We start from the raw sequence: 24,302 nt of genomic DNA on the forward strand, positions 1-24,302 counted from the left end.
AGGGACTGGTGTCGGTGTGGTCAGCGTCCTGCCGGGCGAGCGGCCGCTCCCGAGGCCGGGCGGGGCGGGCTGCGGGGCGGGGAGGGGGGAGAGGGGGCGGGCTGCGCGTCAGGGAGGGGGCCGGGCGGGGGGGAGAGGGGGCCGGGCGGGGGGGGGGGTGCAGGCCCTCATCACCCGGGCCCGCTGACGCCCCCCGCAGGTCATCCACTGCAGCGGCTACCTGAAGGTGCGGCAGTACCTGCTGGACATGGCGCTGTACGACTCGTGCCACCAGGTGGTGGGGCTGGTGGCCGTGGGCCAGTCGCTGCCGCCCAGCGCCGTCACCGAGGTCAAGCTGCACAGCAACATGTTCATGTTCCGCGCCAGCCTGGACCTCAAGCTCATCTTCCTGGACTCGCGGTGAGCGGCCTGCCTGCAGCCCTCCCCGCTGTCCCCCTCTCCGCTGACCCCCTCCCCGCTGACCCCTCTCCCCTGACCCCTCTCCCCGCTGACCCCTCCCCCTGACCCCTCTCCCGCTGACCCCTCCCCCCTGACCCCTCTCCCCGCTGTCCCCCTCCCCGCTGTCCCCCTCCCCGCTGTCCCCCTCTCCGCTGTCCCCCTCCCCGCTGTCCCCCTCCCCGCTGACCCCTCCCGCTGACCCCTCTCCGCTGTCCCCCTCCCCGCTGTCCCCCTCCCCGCTGACCCCTCCCCGCTGTCCCCCTCTCCGCTGACCCCCTCCCCGCTGACCCCTCCCCGCTGTCCCCCTCCCCGCTGTCCCCCTCCCCGCTGACCCCCTCCCCGCTGTCCCCCTCCCCGCTGTCCCCCTCCCCGCTGTCCCCCTCCCCCCTGTCCCCCTCCCCGCTGTCCCCCTCCCCGCTGTCCCCCTCCCCGCTGACCCCTCCCCGCTGACCCCCTCTCCGCTGTCCCCCTCTCCGCTGTCCCCCTCCCCGCTGACCCCCTCCCCGCTGACCCCCTCTCCGCTGTCCCCCTCCCCCCTGACCCCTCCCCGCTGTCCCCCTCCCCGCTGTCCCCCTCCCCGCTGACCCCTCCCCGCTGTCCCCCTCCCGCTTGTCCCCCTCCCCCGCTGTCCCCCTCCCCGCTGACCCCTCCCCGCTGTCCCCCTCCCCGCTGTCCCCCTCCCCGCTGACCCCCTCCCCGCTGACCCCTCCCCGCTGACCCCTCTCCCCTGGGCCCCAGGGCAGAAGGAGAGGAGTGAGGAAGGCCGGGCGGGGTGGCCGAGCGGCCAGCCTGCTCGGGGGCGGTCTGTGCTTGAGGCCCGGCTTTCGGGGGAAGCCAGCGGCTCTGCTCCGGCCTCAGCTGGGGCTCCAAGGCCCCGCACTCGGGCGGCCTCCCCTCACTCTGGCCCCCGCGTCCCCACCCGCCCCGCCCGGCTCCTTCCTGCCGAGGGCGCCATGGAAGTGCGCCCGCAAACCGGAGCCGTTCCAGGAAACGTGAGGCTCCCCGATTCCCGCCCGAGCCGCACGGGCCCCCAGCGCGGGGCCGAGGGAGCGGAGTCAGGTGTCCGTCTCCCGGCAGCTCAGGCTTCAGGCCTGGACCTCGGGGCCCCCGGCCTGGTCCCCGGCTCCGCCGCCCCCGGAACCCTCATCTGCTCCGGGCGTTACGCTGGCCTCCCGCCCGCAGGTTCCGTGGGGCTATTTCGGGGGTCCAGAGCCATCCTCGCTCTGCGAGGCTCCGATGTCCCCAGTTCTTCCCTAATTCCCCCCCGCCCCCACACACACACGGGATGCACCAGCACAGGCCGTCCGGAGCCCGCGGTGGGCAGTGTCCAGGTGGCCTGGACGTCAGAGGTCACACTCAATGGCCGGGATCCGGCGCCCTCCTCAGAGCCGGGTACACAGTTCGGCCTGAGAGGACGGCACCCACACGCACTGCAGTGTGGAAGCCAGACGCCAAAGGGCAAATGCCGACCGTCCCCTCAGACGGAGCTTCTGGAGGAGGCACAGCCAGACGGACAGGGCGTGGCGTAGACGTGGCCAGGGATGTGGGAGGGGACGGGGACTTGCTATGTCAGGGGCAGCGTTTCTGCTTGGATGGGTGGCAAGTTCTGGAAATGGGAGTGGGGACGAGCAGACCACACGGTGGGTGGCGTTCCTGCCACTGAACGGTACGCTTACAGATGGTTAAAATGCTAACCTCACTTTTATTTACTTAGTTATTTTTTTAAAAACATATTGTATTGATTTTTTACAGAGCAGAAGGGACAGGGAGAGAAAGTTAGAAACATCGATGAGAGAGAAACATCGATCAGCTGCCTCCTGCACACCTCCTACTGGGGATGTGCCAGCAACCAAGGTACATGCCCTTGACCGGAATCGAACCTGGGACCTTTCAGTCCGAAGGCCGACGCTCTACCACTGAGCCAAACCGGTCGTTTAAAATGATTCTCTTCCAGGAGAAATTCTTTTTAAATTTTGTTTTTCAGAGAGGAAGGGAGAGGGAGAGAGAGAGAAGCATCACTGATGAGAATCACTGATCGGCTGCCCCCAGCATGCCGCCTACCAGGGTTCAAGCCTGAACCCCAGGCCTGTGTTCTGGCCGCGAATGGATCCCTGACCTTCTGGCTCATAGGTGGACGCTCAGCCCCGGGGCCAGGCGGGCGGGACTCACCACAGTAATTCGTAAAAGGTTCCCACGGAAGTGCCCGGAGAGGGCTCTCCTCGGACACCGTATCGGAGTCCCCCGCAGTCCTCGGAGGGGCTGCCGGGCCGGCTGCGCTGAGCCCGCCCTCCCGCCGCGGCTCCTGGGCGCTCCCTCCGCCCAGGCCGAGCTCAGCCCTCCTTATTGTAAAAACAAAACAAAAAAACCCATCATTCTGGCTTCCCAACCCGCACCCCCGACCCCGGCCCCGAGCATCCTCTGGGCAGAGCAGGGCGCTCACGCCCCCGCCCCCAGGGTGACGGAGCTGACCGGGTACGAGCCGCAGGACCTGATCGAGAAGACCCTGTACCACCACGTGCACGGCTGCGACGCCTTCCACCTGCGCTACGCGCACCACCTCCGTGAGTACCGCCCGCGCGCGCGGCCGAGGAGGCCCGAGGGGGGCCTGCTTGGGGCGTCATCGTAAACCTCAGGGGGGTCCTCGCACCCGGATTTAAGCAGTTCCCCGTTGTGCCTGCTCAGACACCACGTGACAGGTGGGTGTGTTGGGGGGGGGTGTGGAAGCTTCTAGGCTGTGGATTTGGGACGCAGTTTCTCTGTGACATCTGGACACCAGTTGGGAGGAGCAGTCAGAGCCGTGAGAGCCACACGGAGCCCGCGCTGTGCCGGGGGGGGGGGGGGGGGGGGGTGTCAGGGAGGGAACATCTGGTCGACCCAGAGGGACCGTCTGGAGTTCACGACCCTCCTTTCCCTGCTGAGGAGGCGCGGGCCCACAGTCACACAGCAGGACGGGGAGCGGGAGCCGAGCCTCCGGAGCCCACAGGCCTCAGGCTGGGAGGAGCGGTGTGGGAGGAGGGACAGACGCGTCCGATCAGCCGGCAGAGGCCGTCTGGGGCGTTTGGGCTGGTGCTGCTCCTGCCACTGAGATGCCGGAAGAAGGACCTTCCGGACCCACGTTTGGGCAGCAAATCTCTGGGGTGGAGTAGAGGCCTCATCCTCGCCGTCCAGCCCACAGTGCCGTGGGCGGCCTGGGGTGCCGGCCTGGGGTGCCCGCCTGGGGGTGCCGGCCTGGGGTGCCCGCCTGGGGTGCCGGCCTGGGGTGCCTGCCTGGGGTGCCCGCCTGGGGGTGCCGGCCTGGGGTGCCCGCCTGGGGTGCCGGCCTGGGGTGCCCGCCTGGGGTGCCCGCCTGGGGTGCCCGCCTGGGGTGCCCGCCTGGGGTGCCCGCCTGGGGTGCCCGCATGGGGGTGCCCAGCCTGGGGGTGCGGTTCACGGGGCCAAGGGCTGGAGGGACAGGTCTCCGCACGGAGCCCAGGTTGCACGTGCCCCCGGCTCTGCTCTGAGCTAAGAGGCTCGGGGCGGGGGGGAGGGGGAAAGGGGGGCAGGCGGACGGCAGGCCCGGTTGCCCGGCTGGCCGTCGGTGCGGACGGGACGGCTGAGCCAGGCCCCGGGCGCTGTCCTGAGTCCCTGGGGGCCGAGACCGTGAGGGGGCACCCCTGGGCAGGTGCGGGCGCCCTTCCTGCCCCTTCGGCCCGCGAGGCGCCTCCATCCTCTCCCCGCCCCTCGGGGGACAGTCCCCACCAACGAGAAGGAGAGGGCAGGGCCGGGCCCTGGGCTCCGAGCCCCTCGCCGAGGCAGGAGCGTGCTGGGAGCCCACGGCAGGCATTTCCGGGTCCAGCTCAGCTCCTGAAGACCACCGTCCAGGGAGGATTTCGGGGGAACCAGGAAGGCCCCTATTTGGGGGAAGCACATTTATGGAACCTGAGTTTCCATCCCAGTCGCTTCAGAAAAGCACGGCCGCTGGCTGTCCTCTGGGCCCCGGTTTCAGAGCCATCTCAGCCTGCAATGTCGGGGACAGCTCCCAGGTGCAAAGGCGGAGCTTGTGGGGGTGTCCCCCTCCGTCTGTCCGTCTGTCAGTCACGAATGCAGCAGGGACTTCCTCTAGGTCCTTCCAGCCGGGATCCTCTGGGCAGCTCTGGGCTGCATGGAGCGGGCCGGGGAGCGGGGAGCGGGCCGGGGAGCGGGCCGGGGAGCGGGCCGGGGAGCGGGCCGGGGAGCGGGGAGGGGACGGGGGGGAGAGCGGGCGGCGGGGAGCGGGCCGGGAGAGGGGGGAGCGGGCGGGAGCGGGAGCGGGAGCGACGGGGAGCGGAGCGGGCGAGCGGACGGGGGCGGGAGGCGGGGCGGGAGCGGGGAGCGGGGAGCGGGGAGCGGGGAGCGGGGGGGGGGGAGCGGGGAGCGGGGGGGGGGGAGCGGGGAGCGGGGAGCGGGCCGGGGAGCGGGGAGCGGGGAGCGGGCCGGGGAGCGGGGAGCGGGAAGCGGGCCGGGAAAGCGGGGGAGCGGGGAGCGGGGAGCAGGGGAGAGGGCCGGGGACGGGGAGCGGGCCGGGGAGCGGGGAGCGGGGGAGCGGGCCGGGGGAGCGGGCCGGGGGGAGCGGGGAGAGAGGCCGGGGAAGCCGGGGAGAGCCGGGGAGCGGGGAAGGGCCGGGGAGCGGGCCGGGAGCGGAGCGGGGAGCGGGCCGGGAAGCGGGGAGCGGGGAGCGGGGAGGCGGGGAGAGGGCCGGGGAGCGGGGAGCGGGCCGGGGAGCGGGCCGGGGAGCGGGGCCGGGGAGCGGGGAGAGGGCCGGGAGCGGGGAGCGGGGAGGGTAGCGGGCAGCGGGAGCGGGGAGCGGCGAGGGGCAGGGGAGCGGGAGCGGGGAGCGGCCGGGAGCGGGCCGGGGAGCGGGGAGAGGGCCGGGGAGCGGGGAGAGGGCCGGGGAGCGGGGAGCGGGCCGGGGAGCGGGGAGCGGGGAGCGGGCCGGGGAGCGGGCCGGGGAGCGGGGAGGGGGCCGGGGGAGCGGGCCGGGGAGCGGGGAGTGGGGCCGGGGAGCGCGGGGAGAGGGCCGGGGGCGGGCCGGGGAGCGGGGAGAGGGCCGGGGAGCGGGGAGCGGGGGAGACGGGGACGGGGAGCGGGAGAGGGGCCGGGGAGCGGGAGAGCAGGGGAGCGGGAGCCGGTGGGAGCGGGGAGGCGGGGAGCGGGCCGGGAAGCGGGGAGCGGGGAGCTCGGGGAGCCGGGGAGAGGGCCGGGGAGCGGGCCGGGGAGCGGGGAGCGGGCCGGGGAGCGGGCCGGGGAGCGGGGAGAGGGCCGGGGAGCGGGCCGGGGAGCGGGGAGCGGGGAGCGGGCCGGGGAGCGGGGAGCGGGGAGAGGGCCGGGGAGCGGGGAGCGGGGAGCGGGCCGGGGAGCGGGGAGCGGGGAGCGGGCCGGGGAGCGGGAAGCGGGGAGCGGGCCGGGGAGAGGGCCCGGGGAGCGGGGAGAGGGCCGGGGAGGCGGGAGCGGGCCCGGGGAGCGGGGCCGGGGAGAGGGCGGGGACGGGGAGGCGGGGAGCGGGCCGGGGAGCGGGGAGCGGGGAGCGGGCCGGGGAGGCGGGGAGCGGGGAGCGGGCGGGGGAGCGGGGAGCGGGGAGCGGGCCGGGAGAGCGGGGAGCGGGGAGCGGGCAGGGAGCGGGAGCGGGGAGTCGGGCCGGGGGAGCGGGGCCGGGGAAGCGGGGAGCGGGGAGCGGAGCCGGGAGCGAGGTCGGGGAGAGGGCCGGGGAGAGGGACGGGGAGCGGGGAGCGGGTGACGGGGAGGAGGGCCGGGGAGCGGGGAGCGGACTGGGAAAGGGCGGCCGGGGGATGCGGGGGAGAGAGGGGCGGGGAGAGGACCGGGGAACGGGCCGGGGAGCGGGGAGAGGGCCGGGGAGCGGGGAGGCGGGCGGGAGGGCCGGGGAAGCGGGCCGGGAGCGGGAGGGCGCAGGCCGGGGAGCGGGCCGGGGAGAGGGCGGGAGCAGGCCGGGGAGCGGGCCGGGGATCGGGGCGGGGGAGCGGGAGAGGGCCTGGGGAACGGGCCGGGGAGCGGGGAGCGGACTGGGGAGCGGGCCCGGGGAGCGGGGAGAGGGCCGGGGAGCGGGGAGAGGGCCGGGAACGGGCCGGGGATCGGGGAGAGGGCACTAGGGAGCGGGGAGGCGGGGAGAGGGCCGGGGAGCGGGCCCGGGGATCGGGCCCGGGGAGCGGGGGCAGCCGGGGAGCGGGCCGGGGAGCGGGGAGCAGGCCGGGGAGGGCATCGGGCCGGGGAGCGGGGCCGGCGGGAGCGGGAGGCGGGGAGCGGGGCCGGGGAGCGGGCCGGGGAGCGGGCCGGGGAGCGGGGAGCGGACTGGGGAGCGGACTGGGGAGCGGACTGGGGAGCGGGCCGACACTCAGTCAGGGTTCCCCTTGGTTGCTGTGCCGCCCGTTGCCCTGGTCAGAGACCAGCAGAGGAGACATGCCCATGTCCGGGGTCAGAGACCAGCAGAAGGAACATGTATGTGTGTGTGTATGTGAGGGAGTGTGTGTGTGTGTGTGTGTGTGTGTGTGTGTGTGTGTGAGGGTGTGTGTGTGTGTGTGTGTGTGTGTGTGAGAGTGTGTATGAGGGTGTGAGGGCGTGTGTGTGTGTGTGTGTGTGAGAGTGTGTGTGTGTGTGTGTGTGTGAGGGTGTGTGTGTGTGAGGGTGTGTGTGAGTGTGAGAGTGTGTGTGTGTGTGTGAGGGTGTGTGTGAGGGTGTGTGTGTGTGTGTGTGTGTGTGTGTGTGTGTGAGGGTGTGTGTGTGTGTGTGTGTGAGGGTGTGCTCACAGGCATGCCCCCTCCACAGGGACAGCCTGCCCTCTCTGTCAGGGTCCCGGAGGGGAGGGTCCTTGGGCCCAGGCAGGCCAGACCAGGGCTGCAGCCGCCCCGTCCCCGTGCCCAGGGGCAGGGCTGCTGACGGCCGGGCCCCCCTCAGGCCCGCATTGCTGAGGGCCGTGCCCCCCTCGGGCCCGCGTTGCTGACGGCGCCCCCTCTGCTTGCAGTGCTGGTGAAGGGCCAGGTGACCACCAAGTACTACCGGCTGCTGTCCAAGCTGGGCGGCTGGGTGTGGGTGCAGAGCTATGCCACCGTCGTGCACAACAGCCGCTCCTCCCGGCCCCACTGCATCGTGAGTGTCAATTATGTCCTCACGTAAGTCACGTATTTGTTTCTCTCCCTGCTCTCCTCCCGCCCATCGACCGCTCCACGGCGCCATCTCTCTCTGGACTGTGCATCTGTCTCCTGTTGTGTTTGCATTGAACACGCTGGGGGAGGGGGGTCCACGGTCCTGAGGGCCAGGCGCCTGGGAAACGGGAGCCCAGCTCCGGGCCTGGGGGGAAGGGTCTGTGCCCGGGTGAGGCGGGGGGCAGAGGGAGGGCAGGGATGCCCCCCCATCTTGACCATGATGGAAAGGGGATGCGGGTCCCGGACCCGACATACATGCTGGCACTCCCCGTGCCCCCACACGCTGGATCCCGGGCATGCGCCTGCTCCTGCCATTTGGGATGGGGATAGCCCGTTTCCCCCGTCTTCCTATACAGCCTATTGCAATGGCAGTAAAGATTTGGTCCCTTTAAACCCCAAAAGGGACCAAATACTCAGTGGCAAATACTTTTTTAAAAAAATTTATTTATTTTTAAAAATATATTCTATTGATTTTTTACAGAGAGGAAGGGAGAGGGATAGAGAGTTAGAAACATCGATGAGAGAGAAACATCGATCAGCTGCCTCCTGCACACCCCCTACTGGGGATGTGCCCGCAACCAAGGTACATGCCCTTGACCGGAATCGAACCTGGGACCCTTCGGTCCGCAGGCTGACGCTCTATCCACTGAGCCACACCGGTTTCAGCCAGTGGCAAATACTTTTAAGACCATTAGGAGGAACAGGACCTGAGTCTACCTGTGACCATGTACACTGAGTGGCCAGATGATGATGATCTCTGAACGCATGATAATCTCGTCATTCAGTGTCTATCTTATATAATAAAAGGCTAATATGCAAATTGTCTGCTCAACCAGGAGTTTGACCAGCAGGCAGGCCGGCCAACCACCCATGTCCCCTCCCCCTGGCCAGGCTGGCCGGACACCACTCATGCATGAATTCATGCACCGGGCCTCTAGTATTTATAGTATATATACACTGAGCGGCCAGGTTATTGTAGCTCAGAGATCATCACAATCTGGCCACTCGGTGTAGTACTCTCCGCCCACTGTGCCATGGTATGGTACCACCTGGCACCTGGCTCTAACCCAGGACTAGCCAGCCTGTGCCCTCGCCCGCTCTGAGCCGGGCCCTCGAGCTGCTCTGAGGCAGTGAGCACTCGGGTGCCACGTTCTCTTCCAGGACGATGGGGCCCTGGGGGTGTTTTTGTTTTTGTGTGAGAAGCAGTGGTTTTAGCAGAACGGTAGGGACGAGAGCATTTTATCCCCTACACACTTTCTGAGCAAATAGATGTGACAGGGCCGGACTTTGGGCGGCTTCTCTCTCCACCCCCCTCCCATGGGCATGAGGGCACCGAGGTGGGTCTTTAGGGCAAAATGGTCCCTGGCCCCTCGAGCTTCCCACCCAGGCCTCCCGGGGGCTCAGGAGCCGCGGGGCCACCGGTGCTCAGGGACATGCCCATGGTCCCCAGGCCGGGAGTGTGGGGTCCTGTGGGGTTGGAGCGAGCCGCCCCCATTTCTGCTGAATAACACCGTCCCGCTTACCAGGCTGCGGGTGGCTTTATAACGGGGGCCTGTCCTCTTCCCAACGGGCCCGCCCCGGCCTGGCTGACGGCCCCGGAGCCGGAGGGCGACCTGGCGGGTGCCGGCCGCGGCCCAGCCGGCTGGACACGCCGCCCTTGCCTCGCAGGGACATCGAGTACAAGGAGCTGCAGCTGTCCCTGGACCAGGTGGCCACGGCCAAGTCCCAGGACTCCTGGCGGGCCGCCCTGTCTACCTCCCAGGATACGCGCAAGTTAGCTAAACCCAAATCCGCGAAGGCGAAGACGAAGCTGAGAACAAACCCGTACCCCCCGCAGGTACCAGGCGTGGGGGTGTTTGGGGACCGGCCACGCTCACGGCCGAGCGGCCTCCCCGCCCGAGCGTCCGGCTCCACGGGGCCCGGCCTGAGGGGGGCGTTGGCCTCGGGCCCGGGCAGGCCCCACGGGCAGGCGCAGAGTCCACGGAAACGGGGGTCCCAGGCCTCGTCTGTTTGCACAGCATTTAAAAAACCCATTTTTAAAAAATATATATTTATTGATTCTTTACAGAGAGGAAGAGAGAGGGAGAGAGAGTTAGAAACATCGATGAGAGAGAATCATCAATCAGCTGCCTCCTGCACACCCCCCACTGGGGATGCGCCCGCAACCAAGGTACCTGCCCTTGACCGGAATCAAACCCGGGCCTTCAGTCCGCAGGCCAATGCCCTACCCACTGAGCCAAACCGGTTTCGGCAACATTTTTTCTTTTTAAAATATGTTTTTATTGACTTCAGAGAGGAAGGAAGAGGGAGAGAGAGGTACATGGATGATGAGAGAGAATCACTGATTGGCTGCCTCCTGCACGCCCCACCCTGGAGATCAAGCCCACAACCTGGGCCTGTGCCCTGACCGGGGATGGACCCAGGGCCTCTGGGTCATAGGTCGGCGCTCGGCCACTGAGCCACCCCAGCCGGGCTCCTCTTCCTCTTTCCCCGCAGTTTGCGAGCTCTCAGGAGTGGCAGAGGCCCTGTGTGTGTTGGCAGCGTGGGGGGAGGAGATGATGGACCTGGGAGGGTCCCTGGGGTGCTGTCTGCCGGACAGCTGGCGGTGCTGGTGGCGAGGGGTCCGGCCGGGGAGGGGCCGGGCAGCCCCTCACCGCGGCCCGTGCCCCGCAGCAGTTCAGCCCGTTCCCGGTGGAGAGGCTGGAGTGCGGCCCGCTGGCACACTGGAGGGCCAGCCCCCCCCCCGGACGCCGCGGGCCCCCCGGAGCCGCAGCTGCACCCTGACGGCAGCGAGCTGCTGTACCCGCCGCCCTACGGCCTGCCCTTCTCCTACCGCTACGGGCACTGCCCCCTGGACCCCCACGTCTTCGGCGGCAAGAAGCCCGTGCTGCCCGCCAAGCTCGGGCCCCCGGGGTCCCCGTGCGAGGTCGCCCGCTTCTTCCTGAGCGAGTGCCAGTGGCACTACGCCAACCCCCTGGTGCCCGGCAGCCCGGCGCCCGCCAAAACCCTCTCCGAGCCACCGCCGAACACCGCCCGGCACAGCCTGGTGCCCAGCTACGAAGGTGGGTCCCGGGGCCCGGGGAGGGGGGCGGGGGGCTGCAGACGGTGGGGGGGGGGGGGGGGGGCGGGGCTGCTGACGGTGGGGGGGTAGGGGTGGCGGATGGAGCGGGACCCCACAGTGTGGGCGCCTCCCCTTTCCCCGCTCCTGAGCAGGGATCCTGTGCGAGCGCCCCCTGTGGGAGCTAACGCCGGCGGCTGGCCGTGTGCCCGAGGCCGGGTGACGGTATAAAGGGGGCAGGAGGGGGCTCGGCTGCCCCTGGGACATCCGGCCTCTGCCCCCTCAGAGGGACCAAGTGACTTTCAAAGTGGCTTCCACGTCCTGGGAAGGGCTCCGCTGCACACATTTTACTTTTAAAAATATAGTTTTATTGATGTCAGAGGGGAAGGCGGAGGGGGAGAGAGAGAAACATCCATGATGAGAGAGAATCACGGATCGGCCGCCTCCTGCGCGCCCCACACTGGAGACTGAGCCCACAGCCCGGGCCTGTGCCCCGACCGGGAATCCAACCGTGACCTCCTGGTTCCTAGGTCGGCGCTCAGCCTCTGGCCTCGCCAGCGGCTGCAGGTGTTTTATAAGCTCACGAGAGGCCCCGTGCACGGAATTCGTGCGGGCGCAGGCCTCCCCTCCCCCGGCTGCCGGCACCGGCTTCCCTCGGGCACCCAGACCGGGCTGGCTTCCCTCAGCCCCGGCTTCGTCCGGAAGGACATCCGGTCTAATTAGCATATTACCCTGTTGTTATTATCGATGCCCGGCTCCAGCCAAAAGCGAATGTGGGAGCCTTGGTTTTCCTCCCATGCCCATTTTCAGAGTGTGGCCAGCAGCGGTGAAAATCCGGGGCTCAGGGACAGAAATGTCACTCCACACACCCTCCCCAGCAGGTCTCAGTTCCTGCATCTGTAACAGGGATCCTGAGCCATGGGACATGCTCACGCTGGGGCTTGGCGCACAGTAGGCACCTGTCCAGCACACACTAGGTCCACAACAGATAGACAGGAACAGCCCCTCAGCCAGCTCCTCCTGGTGGCCGGCAAGCAGGAAAAGGTCCTCCGTGGATGTGCAGCCAGCTGCCCTGGGCCCAGCAGACCCATTTGCTCGCTGGGCCAGGAGGTAGGAGAGGGGGCTGAGGGCCGGCTGCAGGAGGTGTAGCTCCGAATGCAGACCAAGGCCGTGCCAACACTCTGCGGGGGCCCCTGGACGCAGAGAGAAGCCCGTGCTCAGAGGGGACGGCCCCTGGGGCTCCCTCCCCCACCATCCTCCTCTATCTTTTTAAAGTTTTTTATTGATTTTTAGAGAGAGGGGGAGATAGAAACATTGATGGTGAAGGAGAAGCATGGATCGGCTGCCTCCTGCGCGTCCCACACTGGGAATCAAGCCTGCAACCCGGGCCTCCTGTGCCCTGACCGGGAATCGAACTGGGACCTCCTGGTTCATAGGTCCACGCTCAACCACTGAGCCACACCGGCCGGGCCCCACCGTCCCGTCTGGAGGCAGGCAGGGCTCGGCCCCCGCCCACCGCTCAGAAGCTCCCTATGCCCTGACCCTCGCTCCGGGCTGCGAGGGGCTGGGAACCTCGAACCTCGGAGATGACCGGGACGAGGTTTTCGGAAGGAACAGTTTAAGGAAAAGCTCCCTCCACAGCCCTGCCTGTGGCTCCGCAGATGTGGGTCCCCGTACCCAGCAGGGCCCCCAGCCAGCCAGGGCTCGGGGCCTCCGGGGAAAGAGACGGAGCCCAGAGCTGCGGGCCGCCTGCGTGAGGGAGAGAACTGTTCTCAGGGAGAGGCGGCTGCTTTTCTAAAAGGCTGTTTAGAAAGTGAGAGGTCAGGAACCACCTCATTTATCACACACTCCGTGAGCACAGGGCCTCCAGGTGCTAATTTGGGGCAATTTGTGATCAGCTTCCTGGTGTTTTCACATCAGAGACAAAGGTGGCCTTGAGGAAAGGCAGGAGGAGCCCATTGGTGGCCAGCGTCTGCTTAGGGAAGCGGTGATTATTTTATTTAAAAAAATGTATTTTATTGATTTTTCACAGAGAGGAAGGGAGAGAGACAGAGAGTTAGAAACGTCAAAGAGAGAGAATCATCCATCAGCCGCCTCCTGCACACCTCCTACTGGGGATGTGCCCGCAACCAAGGTACATGCCCTTGACCGGAACCGAACCTGGGACCTTTCAGTCCGCAGGCTGACGCTCCATCCACTGAGCCACACCGGTTTCAGCTCGGTTCTTATCTTAATCATTGTGCCCACGGAGGGGTCAGCCAGAAAGATGGGTGACTGTGCCCGTTCCCCAGGGCCGACCTCCGGCCGCAGCGAGGGGGGCTGTCTGGCCACGCTCAAACCCGGGAACAAAAATAGTTTTATGTTTTTAATCCTCCCCCAGGGATACTTTTCCCATGGATTCTCAGAGAGAGTGGAAGAGAGAGGGGATACAGAGAGAAACATGGTCACAAGAATTCACTGCCCTCCTGCACGTGCCCTGAGCAGGGCCGGCGGTAACCCAGGGACTGCCCTGGACCGGAATGGAGCCCAGGACCCTCCATCCACTGAGCCACACCGGCCAGGCACAGGGATACTTTTAAAGGTCGATGGCGGCTGGTACTGAATTAAGTTTCGGTGATTCCACCTGCTGCTCCCGCCCCAAGGCGGCCACCGGAGCATCTCAGACCGCATCTCAGAGGGGCGGGCGCGGCCCGGGGCTGAGTGCGGGGGCGGGAGGGGCCGGGGATGCGGGCGGAGAGGGTGGCGGTGCCCGGGGCCCCTGAGCACCGGGCACCGGCTCGGCCCCTCGGACTGACCCGCCGCTGTCCCCGCAGCGCCCGCGCCCCGCAGGTTCGCCGAGGCCCCCGCGCCGCCGCCGCCGCCGCCGCCGAGCTTCCCGAGCTGCGGCCGCTTCCGCGAGGGGCCCGCGCCCGCCGCCGCCAAGGCCGCCCGCCCCGCCCCGGCCCCGGCCCCGGCCCCCGCCCCGGCCCCCGCGCAGCTGCCCTTCGTGCTGCTCAACTACCACCGCGTGCTGCGCCGCGGGCCGCTGGGGGGCGCTGCGCCCGCCCCGCCCGCCCCGGCCCGCGGCCCGCACGCCCCCGAGGCCGCCGCCGCTGCCGCCGCCGCGCTCCGGCCACGGCCGCCCGGCCCCGCCGCCAACGCGCCCGCCGCGCCGCTGCCGCACTACCTGGGCGCCTCCGTCATCATCACGCACGGCAGGTGACCGGGACCGGACCGGACGGCAGGTGACCGGGACCGGACCGGATGGCAGGTGACCGGGACCGGACCGGACGGCAGGTGACCGGGACCGGACCGGACCGGACGGCAGGTGACCGGGACCGGACCGGACGGCAGGTGACCGGCCATCACGCACGGCCGGGGACCAGGACCGCACGGCCCGGGACCGGACAAGGCCCGGCGGGGGACCCGCAGGGGGACCGGGGGCGCCTGGGCCCCGCGGCCAGAAGCCATAGTCTGGCCTCGGGGGCTCCGGCTGCCCAGCGCCCGGCCGAGCTCCGGGGCCGAGCTGCGTATGCACGATTTAAATTAATTTATACAGAGACGACTATTTTAATAGCGCCCGCGGCCCACGTTTAGATTTTTACCGCAGATGCCATCCATGGAGGCCGGGGGACTGACACCGCCCGTGAGGCGACGGCCCCACCTCGGCTCTCCAGGAGCCGGGTTTCCCTACCAGTGACCTCAGACTGCCCCGCGCTGGGGGCTCTCCGTGCCCTTAGTTTGGAATCAGGCTCTGCGCCCTGCCTGCCCGGATGCTCAGCCCCACCGCCCTGTCTGCCCGGATGCTCAGTCCCACCGCCCTGTCTGCCCCCGATGCTCAGCCCCACCGCCCTGTCTGCCCGGATGCTCAGTCCCACCGCCCTGTCTGCCCGGGATGCTCAGTCCCACCGCCCTGTCTGCCCCAGATGCTCAGTCCCACCGCCCTGTCTGCCCCAGATGCTCAGCCCCACCGCCCTGCCTGCCCCCAATGCTCAGTCCCACCGCCCTGTCTGCCCGGATGCTCAGCCCCACCGCCCTGCCTGCCCGGATGCTCAGCCCCACCGCCCTGTCTGCCCGGATGCTCAGTCCCACCGCCCTGTCTGCCCGGGATGCTCAGCCCCACCGCCCTGTCTGCCCCCGATGCTCAGCCCCACCGCCCTGTCTGCCCGGATGCTCAGCCCCACCGCTCTGCCTGCCCGGATGCTCAGTCCCACCGCCCTACCTGCCCCCGATGCTCAGCCCCACCGCCCTGCCTGCCCCGGATGCTCAGTCCCACCGCCCTGTCTGCCCCAGATGCTCAGTCCCACCGCCCTGTCTGCCCCGGATGCTCAGTCTCACTGCCCTGCCTGCCCCTGATGCTCAGTCCCACCGGGGATGGAGTTCTGGCTCCGCCAGGGCCCTCCACCTTAGGGAGGAGCGCACCAGGGCAGTGGCTGGGGCAGACTTCCTGCAGTCCGAGCCCTCTCAGATTCTAAGTCCAGGCAGGAGGTGATGATTCCAAGCCCCGTGATTTGACAGTTCTGCTCGTTGAGTCATGCATGAGTCTCATGAAAAGTTAACTCTGTAATGCAAAAAACCTACACGCTGAGCCCAGGGCGGCGAGCCTGCTTCTCAAGTACATCCACAGCTCTTCCTGAGTGCTGGGGGACACCTTCCAGATGTTAGGCCTGGGATGCAGAAAGGACACACAGAGTTCAGGAGATGGGCATGTGGGTGACTTAGGCGCCCCATGCGGTTGACTGCCCCTGCCAGGTCTGATTACAAGGCAGACTCCCTCTGGCCCTGCACCCCGAGACTGGTGCTTGCTGCCGGGCCAGTGAGCTGAACTGCATGTGCAACAGGGGACGTGGTCCGTGGACTGCACCTCGCGGAGAAGACGCGCTCCAGGGATGGGGCGTTGTCCGCAGCATTGTCTGTGCAGCAGAACTCCATGGGAACATGTCCTGTCTGCCACAGGCAACCAGCAATCTTCCATAAAGCACCAGCAGTGTTTTATACTTTCATTTTCATAGGTTCAAGGTCTCACCATTTAAAAGCTGTGTCATAGCTCAATGCCTTGACCCACCACCTGTCAGTTTGCTCCACGCCATGAACACCCGTGTTGATTTTCCAAAAACGGTTTACTTTCGGGAAAACCCACCTGAGGGACAGAAAGGGCTTTCCGCAGATGTCTTGAACTCATCCTTCTAGCACCAAAGTGCGCCTTCCCGTTTGAGAAAATGCGAAGCCTGTTGCCAACCAGGTGTCACTGCGGACCTGCCTCCTGCCCGGGCAGCGTGTGGTCCGAGATGAAACTGGCAAGCTGAGGAGCACCCGCTGGTCAGCCCCAGGCGGGACCGTGCACCCTGCCTGCACTCAGCTGTGCCTGGTGAGCAAGCAGCCCTCGTGAGAGCTGCACTAAGATACAGGGACTCCAGTTCTGCTCAGAAGACTCACAATGAAACATGCTTCCCGGAAGGTGTGTGATGAGCAGGTGTATCACCGGACATTTTTCAATAAAGCACAGCAAAATGCTTTCCCATCTACTTTGTTATTAGCCACTGGGGCCATACTTAATAAACCAACCACAAAGGCTTTGGGGCACTTCAAGATCAAAGGTTACTGTGAAGAAAGAAGACTGTTTAAGATTTACAAATGGCAACACAAACGGGCTTACCAAAGAGTGTGCATGTCCTTGAGAAGACTTCCTTGTCTGGACATCTTGAAGTAAGATTCCTGGACAAGTTGGCAAGAGGCAGCCAGCAGCTCAGTGCAATCCTAACAGGGGCAGTTACTATGGCAACCTAACAGTGTTACCTCCATCTCTAAGAAGCTGCAAGTTTAAGCTGGGGATCTCACTTCTTGATTTCTGTGAGGCCTGACAGAGGAAGAGGAAGCATTTTAACAAATAACCCCCCCCCCACACACACACACATCGTTGTGGGTCCTAACACATTAGTAGAAATGCCAGACCGAATGGATTTGAGGAGAAGCCCGGCTCAGGACTGACGGGCCTCCACAGGGCCTCCCAGGGAAAAGAATTCCTTTATGTTCACGGAAGCCCTTTCTAGAAAAGCCATTCCATTCATACTTTTGCAGAGAAGTGAACAGGGTGGAAGCAGGGCCGCTCAGAGATCTGCAAGAGCCTGTATGTTCTGCCCCCACATGTCCCCTCACCCCATCCTTTTAATTTCTGCAGCCACGTTTTCCTCCCTGGGACCCTCCAGTGGGAGGGGTTTATACGCTCAATGACTCCTGTAGAAAGTCTATCCAAAGTTGTAATTTATTGTAACTGTAAGACAGTTAAGGTAGACTGCCACAGGTAAGATGGAATAAACACACTTTCAAATAAATGCTGGAAAATTGCAGTAGCTTAAAATGGTTAGTGAATCGTAGCCCTGATCTAAAATGCATTATTCAAGCTGATCCTAAACTTAAGTATAATCTATAAGGTTAAATCTTAAAACAGGCAAGACAGAAATCAAGCAGTAAGAAAAATACAAGAGTAAGAGAAAATTCTACAAGAACAAAATATGTTCTTTAATTTGTTACATTCAATTTATTTTAACTTAAAAACTTACATTAAGTTGTTTTATTAAATTTTTCATCTCAAACATTTTTTGTTTTGTTTTACTTTTGGGTTTTGCTAACTTACTTTCTTTGGAATATGAATTCTCTTTTATATGACACAATACATTTGTCAAAAATACATTTTAGAAAAACACCAGCTTCTTAATACTTAGAAATACATATTCCTTACCTTGTAAAACTATTTATTTTGTGAAAATGTTTAAATATGAATAAAAATACTGGAACCAAAAATAGTTGTCTATTTTTAAAAATGAAACTTGTGGTAAAAATAACAAGGAGCTCAAACTGTATAGAAAGTCTTAAAGTTTATTTTGGTAGACTTGTGTTTTATAGGTATCTGCTTAATTACTTTTCAGACACGATTCTTTGAAAAGCTGAAAATGCAAAGGTTACCACTTCCTTTTATTTCAAATATGCATAGCAATTACCCAGGAATAAAGATTCTCCGTTTTCTGCCTGTTAGCAGCAAACAGACCTACAGAATGCCAGCCTGAAAGGTCACTCATGGCCTTCTCCATCTGCTGGGCGAGGCTGGCTGCTCTCCGGGTTCAGGGTGTGCTACTAACCTGGGCTTGTGCATCTACTCTCTGGTCGCAAGTGAGGGTACCGCAGCCATGAACCCCACGGGCTGTCTGATGCCAGCCACAAACCCTTCCCACCTAGCCCACGCCCCGTGAACGCCCACGCTCTGCCCAGCCGGCTCCTGAACTCCTCGGGGAGTGGGGTTTTCCTGGCCCTCTCCGTGGGCCAGAGGGAGCCCCGCTCTGGCATGCCCTGTGTTGGCCGGCACTTGGGAAAGTGTCCCCAAATCGGCTTTAGGCTCAGAGAGAAGTCCCGCCCTGCCCGTAACCTGTCAGAGGCTCAAGTGCAGCCTCCAACCTGGGGGACCACCCCGTGTCCCAAACGCACACCAATCCTGAGCTGTGTCCCGGGTCAGGACTGCGAGGACCACTGGGCTTGTGTTAAGACGTTAAAAGCTCCTGGGGATGGGACTGCCGGGTGCACGGTTATGCCACATGGGTGAGCGGACGGGTTTCTATGGCGCTGACAGCGCCACGGAAAATGCCTGTATGCAGCTGCTCTATACGAAGCACAATTTCCAAAGTCTTTGGTTCATCGGAGGCAGAATGGGCTTCAGGAAAAGCTCAGCATCTGCTTCCAGTCCGTTTGTCTCCCTGAAGACGCGGACGCGGCACAAGCGGTCTCGCGCCGCCCGCAGCTCGCTCTGCTCTGACTTGGCCACACTTCATTAGTTTTAATTTACAGAAAGGAAATTAAGTGATAACATTTCTCCCCAAAGCAGAACTGTCCAGAATAGGAGTTCGGCTTAAAGCAAAACACAGCATGTTTTTCATTAAATAACCCCCAAAGAAAGGGGAAAGGAATGACGGTGGCCCCGAGATGATTGGCCGCCTGTTGCCGAGTCAGCGAGAATCTCCGGGATCGCTCCTCTGGATGATGCTGTGCAGAGCCCGCTCCGGGGTGCGTCTGTCGGCAGTGTTGGGGTGAACTATTTAAACCTGGGACTGACTCCATTTAGAAGAGAGGACCTTTGGGGGCAAGGGGGGAGGGGGCATAATTCTAATTGAAGTCTTAGTTGCAAAAATTACTTTTGAAGTTCATTTTAAAAGTTACATTTCCAAAAAGCATATCGGGCTGGTGCACTTCACATTCCTTTGCTCCCTTCCTGTGGGGCTGCCATGCCTGGCTCCCACCGCACCCTCCCCTCCAGCCGCACGTCTGCAGGTCCGGGATCAGCTGCCGGCGGGGGGCGGGGGGAGAAGGTGCTGCTGCAGTCAGGCGGGTTCGTTCACAGCGGAGAACGCCATCCGCGTGCTTTCCGCTAACTTCACTGGGGACTGGCAGGGAGAGGGGAAAGTGGGCAAAACCGGCCTTTCAGGCCGCAAAGTGATGTGCATGATTCACATCAACAGAGAGGAGGTGCATGGAAGGAGCATGGAGTGCATCTGGAAACGGCAAATGCATATCAAAAGGCTTCCCCTCTTTTGTTCTTCGGTGGAGGCTTAGTATACCAGGTTTTCAAGATAATTTAAAGATCGCTCCCCGCCCCACCCCCCTCCCCCCCACACACACTTCCTAAATGATGGCATTCCATATCAATAACATTTTCTTTCTTGTCGATATCACAAGGGGATAAAAAAATACTGACTTACAAACACCCGATCACGTACTTCTTGTTCTGTGAGCAGCCTCACAGGGACATTTCAAAGCTCCCCGTCCCCCTGCGTGCAGCAGCATGAGCCTCCGCCTCCAGCTGTCAGGAGCCAGGGCGCACCCACGCCTGGGCGATCCTAATCAGCCCTGAAGGCCCTGAACCTGATCCATCGCTTCAGGATTCGGAGTAAAATTAAGGCTATGAAAGGGGAGCTTAGAAACCAGTCGGAGTAACCAGCCAGTTTCCTCCGCGCGGCCATCCAGCCGCCCTGCTCACCCCTCTGCGGCCAGTGCCATTGGGCCTGAACCGCCAGGCAGAGGAACTCTCAGAGGCTGGCTTCCCGGCTCTTCATTAACCGAACCAACACCGCCGCGCAGTGCCAGTCCGCCCTGAAGCCGCTGTGAAAGCTGCCGGGCCTCCGCCTCCACCGCACAGCCCGGAGCTGTCTCTGATTTGCTTTTTAATGGTCTAGGAGGGTAAAGGTCTCCGCTGTGGGGAAATGTCTGAATTATTCCACTGTGGCTTCCACGTGAAAATATTGGGGGTTGCAATAAACACACATCCAGGCCCAATCGGGGAAACAGTGTCACACCTTTGGGGGCTTCACCTGAACGGAACCTCTTCCTCCAGGACCCCTCCCCCAGATCTTCCTCCGTCACTGAGGACATAACTGAGAACAAACCTCAAGGACTAACAGGTTAACGAGGGAGACGACGTTCGCCCACCCCTCTAAGCTGGCTTTCTCCATCTGGGGGCAAGGAGAGAGCAGGCCCCAACTGGAATGCTTGCTGCGGTGGCCACGCCCGGCCAGTCCTGAGTGGTCCCAGCGCCAGGCCCTCCCCACGCACTACGGCTGCTTGGGCACGATGAGGTTCCTGAGCATGTCGAAGGAGTTGCCATCCGGGTGCACAGTCACCACCTGGCCGCCCTCCTGGTAAACCTGGAGGAAGCCGGAGTCATCCAGGCCGACGATCCACACCTCTGGCCCCTCGGCGCTCCCCAGGCGGACCCGCTGGCCACTGGGAACAAAGCACAGGGCGAGTCACTGGAGTGGGATGCGGCTGACAGGAAGGGGGGGCGGCGTGGGGCTGGCCGGGCGAGGTTAGGTGCACTGTCTGTGCTCCCCCTCTTCGGCGTGAGATGTTTCGATGGCCAGGGTGTGTGCAAGTCCAACAGGGAGTGAGAACTGCTTCCCTCTTTATTTTTTAAATTTCATTTATTAAATTTAGAGAGAGAGGTTTGTTGGTGGAACAAACCTGGTGGATTCTTGTAAGGCCCTGATCCGCGACTGAACCACAACCTTGCCGTATGGGGATGGCGCCCTAACCGCCGAGCAGCAGGGCAGGAGCGGCTGCTCTCCGGTAGCTGCTGAGCTTCCCCTTCCTCCCCCTCGAGCACTCTGAGGAACACTGGGCAAGCTCGCAGGGTTCTGGCTGAGGTTATGGGAAAAGAGGAGGAGCTGAAAAGTTCTCCACCTTTTAAGTATTTTCCAAATGTATAGAATTTTAAGTTTTAAAAGTACACTATTCCCCTCCCCCAACATTTTTCTTTTGAAGAATGTCAAAACTAATAGAAAAGTTGGAAAAATAATACAATGAATCTCATACTCTCCTTTACTTAAATTCACATCAACTGATCATACATACACACACACACACTTTTTGGGGGCTGACAGTTAAAATAAGTTTCAATATCATGACACTTAAGATACTTCATCATGTGTCTCCTACAAATGAGCATGCGTCCCTGCAAAACCCAAACTCCCCGCGCTGCACTACCTAGACCCACACCCTGCAAGCTCCACCTCTGCCTCCTAGCGCCCTCGGCCTCTCTCCTCCGGCCTCTCCTCCGGCCAGAGTCTAACTAGGAAGCGCTGCACTTAACGGCTGTGCCTATCTTTCCTCTCAGGAAGCGCCCACCTGCCGGCCTAAGGCAGTGGCGTTCGGAAGGCCGAGGCCCGTGGACGCCCACCAGCTTCTCAAACTCCAGGGGCCTGAGACTCCCTGGAGCCTTGGTGGGAGCACAAAGCCGGGCTCAGCCTTGGGTTTCTGATGCAGGAGGGTGTCAAGGAGACTCAGGAATCGGTATTTCTCCCAAGTCCCACAGCCTGGGGAAGCTCGCTTTGGAAACCACGGCTAGCTAGAATGTTCCACAATTTACATCTGTCTGTTTCCTCACAATGAGATTCTGCGTGAACATGCCGGCAGTGACATGGTTCCTCCCAGCGCATCCCTGCAGGAGGCCCAGAGGCCAGCGGCCGGGGACTGGCGCGGTCCAGGCGAGGCAGTGTCCACCAGAAGCTAGACTGACGGGCGCTTAGTTTCTCGGTCGAAGGGACCAAACCACTGGCTTATAAGGAAAGGAGAGGCGCCAGCACTGACCTGTGCACCCAGTACTTGTAATAAAGAGGGAGGACCCCGCTGGGCCCCGCGTCCTGGAACGTGTCCATCAGGCTCTCCAGCACCGTCACCGTCCTGGCGATGAGATAGTCAGCTCTTAAAGGCGCCAGGGCCGCCCCGTGCTTCCTGTTGTGTTCTGCGATGAGGTCGTTGATGCATATGGTGGGGTTACTGTTAGTCACGTTGAAGCCACAGCCTGGTCAGAAACAAACAAAGGACTGAAAACACGCACAGCTCAGCCTGCTGATGGCGTCACCTGTTCCTTCCAACGCCTGGAAGGAGGCACAGCGCTTCCTGTCGGCTTCCTGCTCCCTGTCCTCAGCCGTGTGCACTTTGCTGCCCACTCACGGAGGAACATATCTATTGGAGCCCATTTCTCTTTCCATCCTTCCTTCATCATCCTCATCAAGCCAGGGCCCTCCCCACCTTCCCAGCAATAGGATGTAAGGAAGCATGCCACTTCTGATTGCGTTAAACAGAAGCCAAGCGGGGGACAAAACTGCTCAGAGCTGCTTCTGAAATGGAATTTCGTGTGGTCCAGCCCAGACCTGCGCTCAGCACCAGCTCTTGTTTCTCTTCCTAGTGAGTAGCAGAACACATGCTCGAAAGGAAGCATTTCATTCAGGTCTTAGGGAGTAAATGTGGATCAGAGATTTCAAAGCCTGGTGATGGAATAACCCTAGAACACATCTTTTAATGCTTTATCCTGGGCGTCTTTAGTGCTCGGCTTAGCTGTTGGCAAGGGGCCAACCATTTCCAGCGGCTGTTTGCTGGCCGCCTACCCAGGCCTCAGGAAGCTGAGCTACAGCAGCGGGGCCTCCACAGGCTTAGCTCCGCTGCTGCTTCACACGCATCTCTCCGAGCCGCTGCTCCAGAGGAGCCGAACCACGTTGCCAGCAGGGCCCTCAATCAGCAACGGAACACGGCAAGACTCCAGCAAGACAACCGTGTTCCAGGGCCTCTGAGCACACGTCCCTCACGCTCCTCACGCAGAGCAATGAAGCTACACTAGCGCTGTCCTCCAGTGTTCTGATCCGTCCTCAGCGTGTTTTTTATAATATGTGCCTATTAAAAACCAAGCAGTATCATTTACATCTGGGAAACAAAAGTAGCTCCAGCAGAGCAGGTTCTGCAGGGTTCGCTGGCTCAGCATGGAGCTCTGCACACGCACCCCCGGAGTGTGGGCATGGGATTCAGTGTACATGCCGCCGAAAGTGCTGGGTCATATGCTAAATCCATTTTTTACTTTTTTGAGGAACCTCAGCTACATAGTGGCTTCATCGATTTGCATTCCCGCCGAAACCGGTTTGGCTCAGTGGATAGAGTGTCGGCCTGCGGACTGAAAGGTCCCAGGTTCGATTTCGGTCAAGGGCATGTGCCTTGGTTGCGGGCGCATCTCCAATAGGGGGTGTGCAAGAGGCAGCTGATTGATGATTCTCTCCCATTGATGTTTCTAACTCTCTATCCCTCTCTCTTCCTCTCTGTAAAAAATCAATAAAATATATATATATTTTTAAAAAGATTTAAAAAAATATTTGCATTCCCACCAATAGGGCACAAGCATTCCTTTCTCTGCATCCTCGCCAACACTTGTCATTGCTTGTCTTTGTGATACCAGCCGTGCTAACAGGTGTGCGGTGTAGCTCACCGGGGCTTCCTTTCACCATTTCTGACTCGACAAGCAGCAGGAGTTGGGCAGGTGTAAGGAAAAGTGTTTGACACGATACCAGTTTGGATCCCATGGCCACGGACAGGAAGGCTAGTAAACCCCTCGAAGCACTTCCAACTAATCTGCCTGTTGCGCACATGTGTTACATTCTATCACACAAGACTCAAGGAAAAGTAATTCGCATGATAATTCACTCCCAACACAGCCAAGCGCCGGGGAAAGGCTGTAGGACTCACCGATGAGAATGTAAAATGTTTCTCCCACGAGCGTCGAGTTGACCAGGACGCCGCCGAGCTTCATGAGGTCGCCGTAGTAAATGTCGTTGGGCCACTTCACCCGAAGGTTGATGTCCTAGAGGGAAGCCTGCAGTTAGCGAGGCGGCAGACACGGGCCAGCTGAGCCTCCAGCTAACGGGAGCGGAGCAGACGCCCCGGGAACCAGGTGCCAGGCTCATCCCTCTTCTCTCGGAACGACAGCCGCTCCTCTGGGACAGCAGTGTTAAAGCACCTCTCGGGGCTCCGGAGAGACTAAGAATAACTACGTCATTCTTCCCACCCCACCGCTGTTTGTCTCCGTAACAACCCTTTCTGAAGATGCCTGTCTGGTGAATGCAGCTCTTCACCTCAGCATCAACCACCATGGAGCCGCTGCCACGTGCTAGATGCCAGGGGGATGGGGGATGTAGGCTCTCAGGGGTCAAGGAGCCTATGTGAGGAAGATGGCCGTGGCCTACCCAAACCCCGGTGGCCTGACGGGTACCAGGTCCTGCGCGCGGTGACTGAGGGCGTGCCTGCAGTCGGGAGGGCGGGCCGCTCCGTGTAAACGCGGCACCAGCCTCCTC

At 62.6% G+C, this 24,302-nt stretch overlaps 2 protein-coding genes across 4 annotated transcripts in view; one reads left to right on the top strand and one right to left on the bottom strand.

The window, feature by feature from the left end:
* SIM2 (SIM bHLH transcription factor 2) overlaps positions 1-13,917 on the top strand; it is a 36,121-nt gene extending 22,204 nt beyond the window's left edge. The window contains 7 exon segments of the mRNA XM_036445634.2: positions 200-399; positions 2,893-2,999; positions 7,430-7,577; positions 9,279-9,447; positions 10,284-10,346; positions 10,348-10,672; positions 13,482-13,917. Of these exon segments, the coding sequence (XP_036301527.1) occupies positions 200-399; positions 2,893-2,999; positions 7,430-7,577; positions 9,279-9,447; positions 10,284-10,346; positions 10,348-10,672; positions 13,482-13,870 (1,401 nt within the window). The 3' untranslated portion in view covers positions 13,871-13,917.
* A 3,586-nt stretch (positions 13,918-17,503) lies between these two features.
* Positions 17,504-24,302, bottom strand: part of HLCS (holocarboxylase synthetase) — a 154,166-nt gene continuing 147,367 nt past the window's right edge. For all 3 annotated transcript variants that reach the window (XM_045585227.1, XM_036445820.2, XM_045585226.1), the window contains 3 exons: positions 23,698-23,812; positions 21,775-21,988; positions 17,504-20,412 (listed from right to left, as the gene is read on the bottom strand). In XM_045585227.1, coding sequence (XP_045441183.1) covers positions 20,241-20,412; positions 21,775-21,988; positions 23,698-23,812 — 501 coding nt within the window. In that variant the 3' untranslated portion in view covers positions 17,504-20,240. The remainder of the gene's footprint in view (positions 20,413-21,774; positions 21,989-23,697; positions 23,813-24,302) is intronic.

This window comes from Pipistrellus kuhlii, unplaced genomic scaffold (genome assembly GCF_014108245.1).
Source record: "Pipistrellus kuhlii isolate mPipKuh1 unplaced genomic scaffold, mPipKuh1.p scaffold_m20_p_2, whole genome shotgun sequence".
In the NCBI taxonomy this organism is placed as follows: domain Eukaryota; kingdom Metazoa; phylum Chordata; class Mammalia; order Chiroptera; family Vespertilionidae; genus Pipistrellus; species Pipistrellus kuhlii.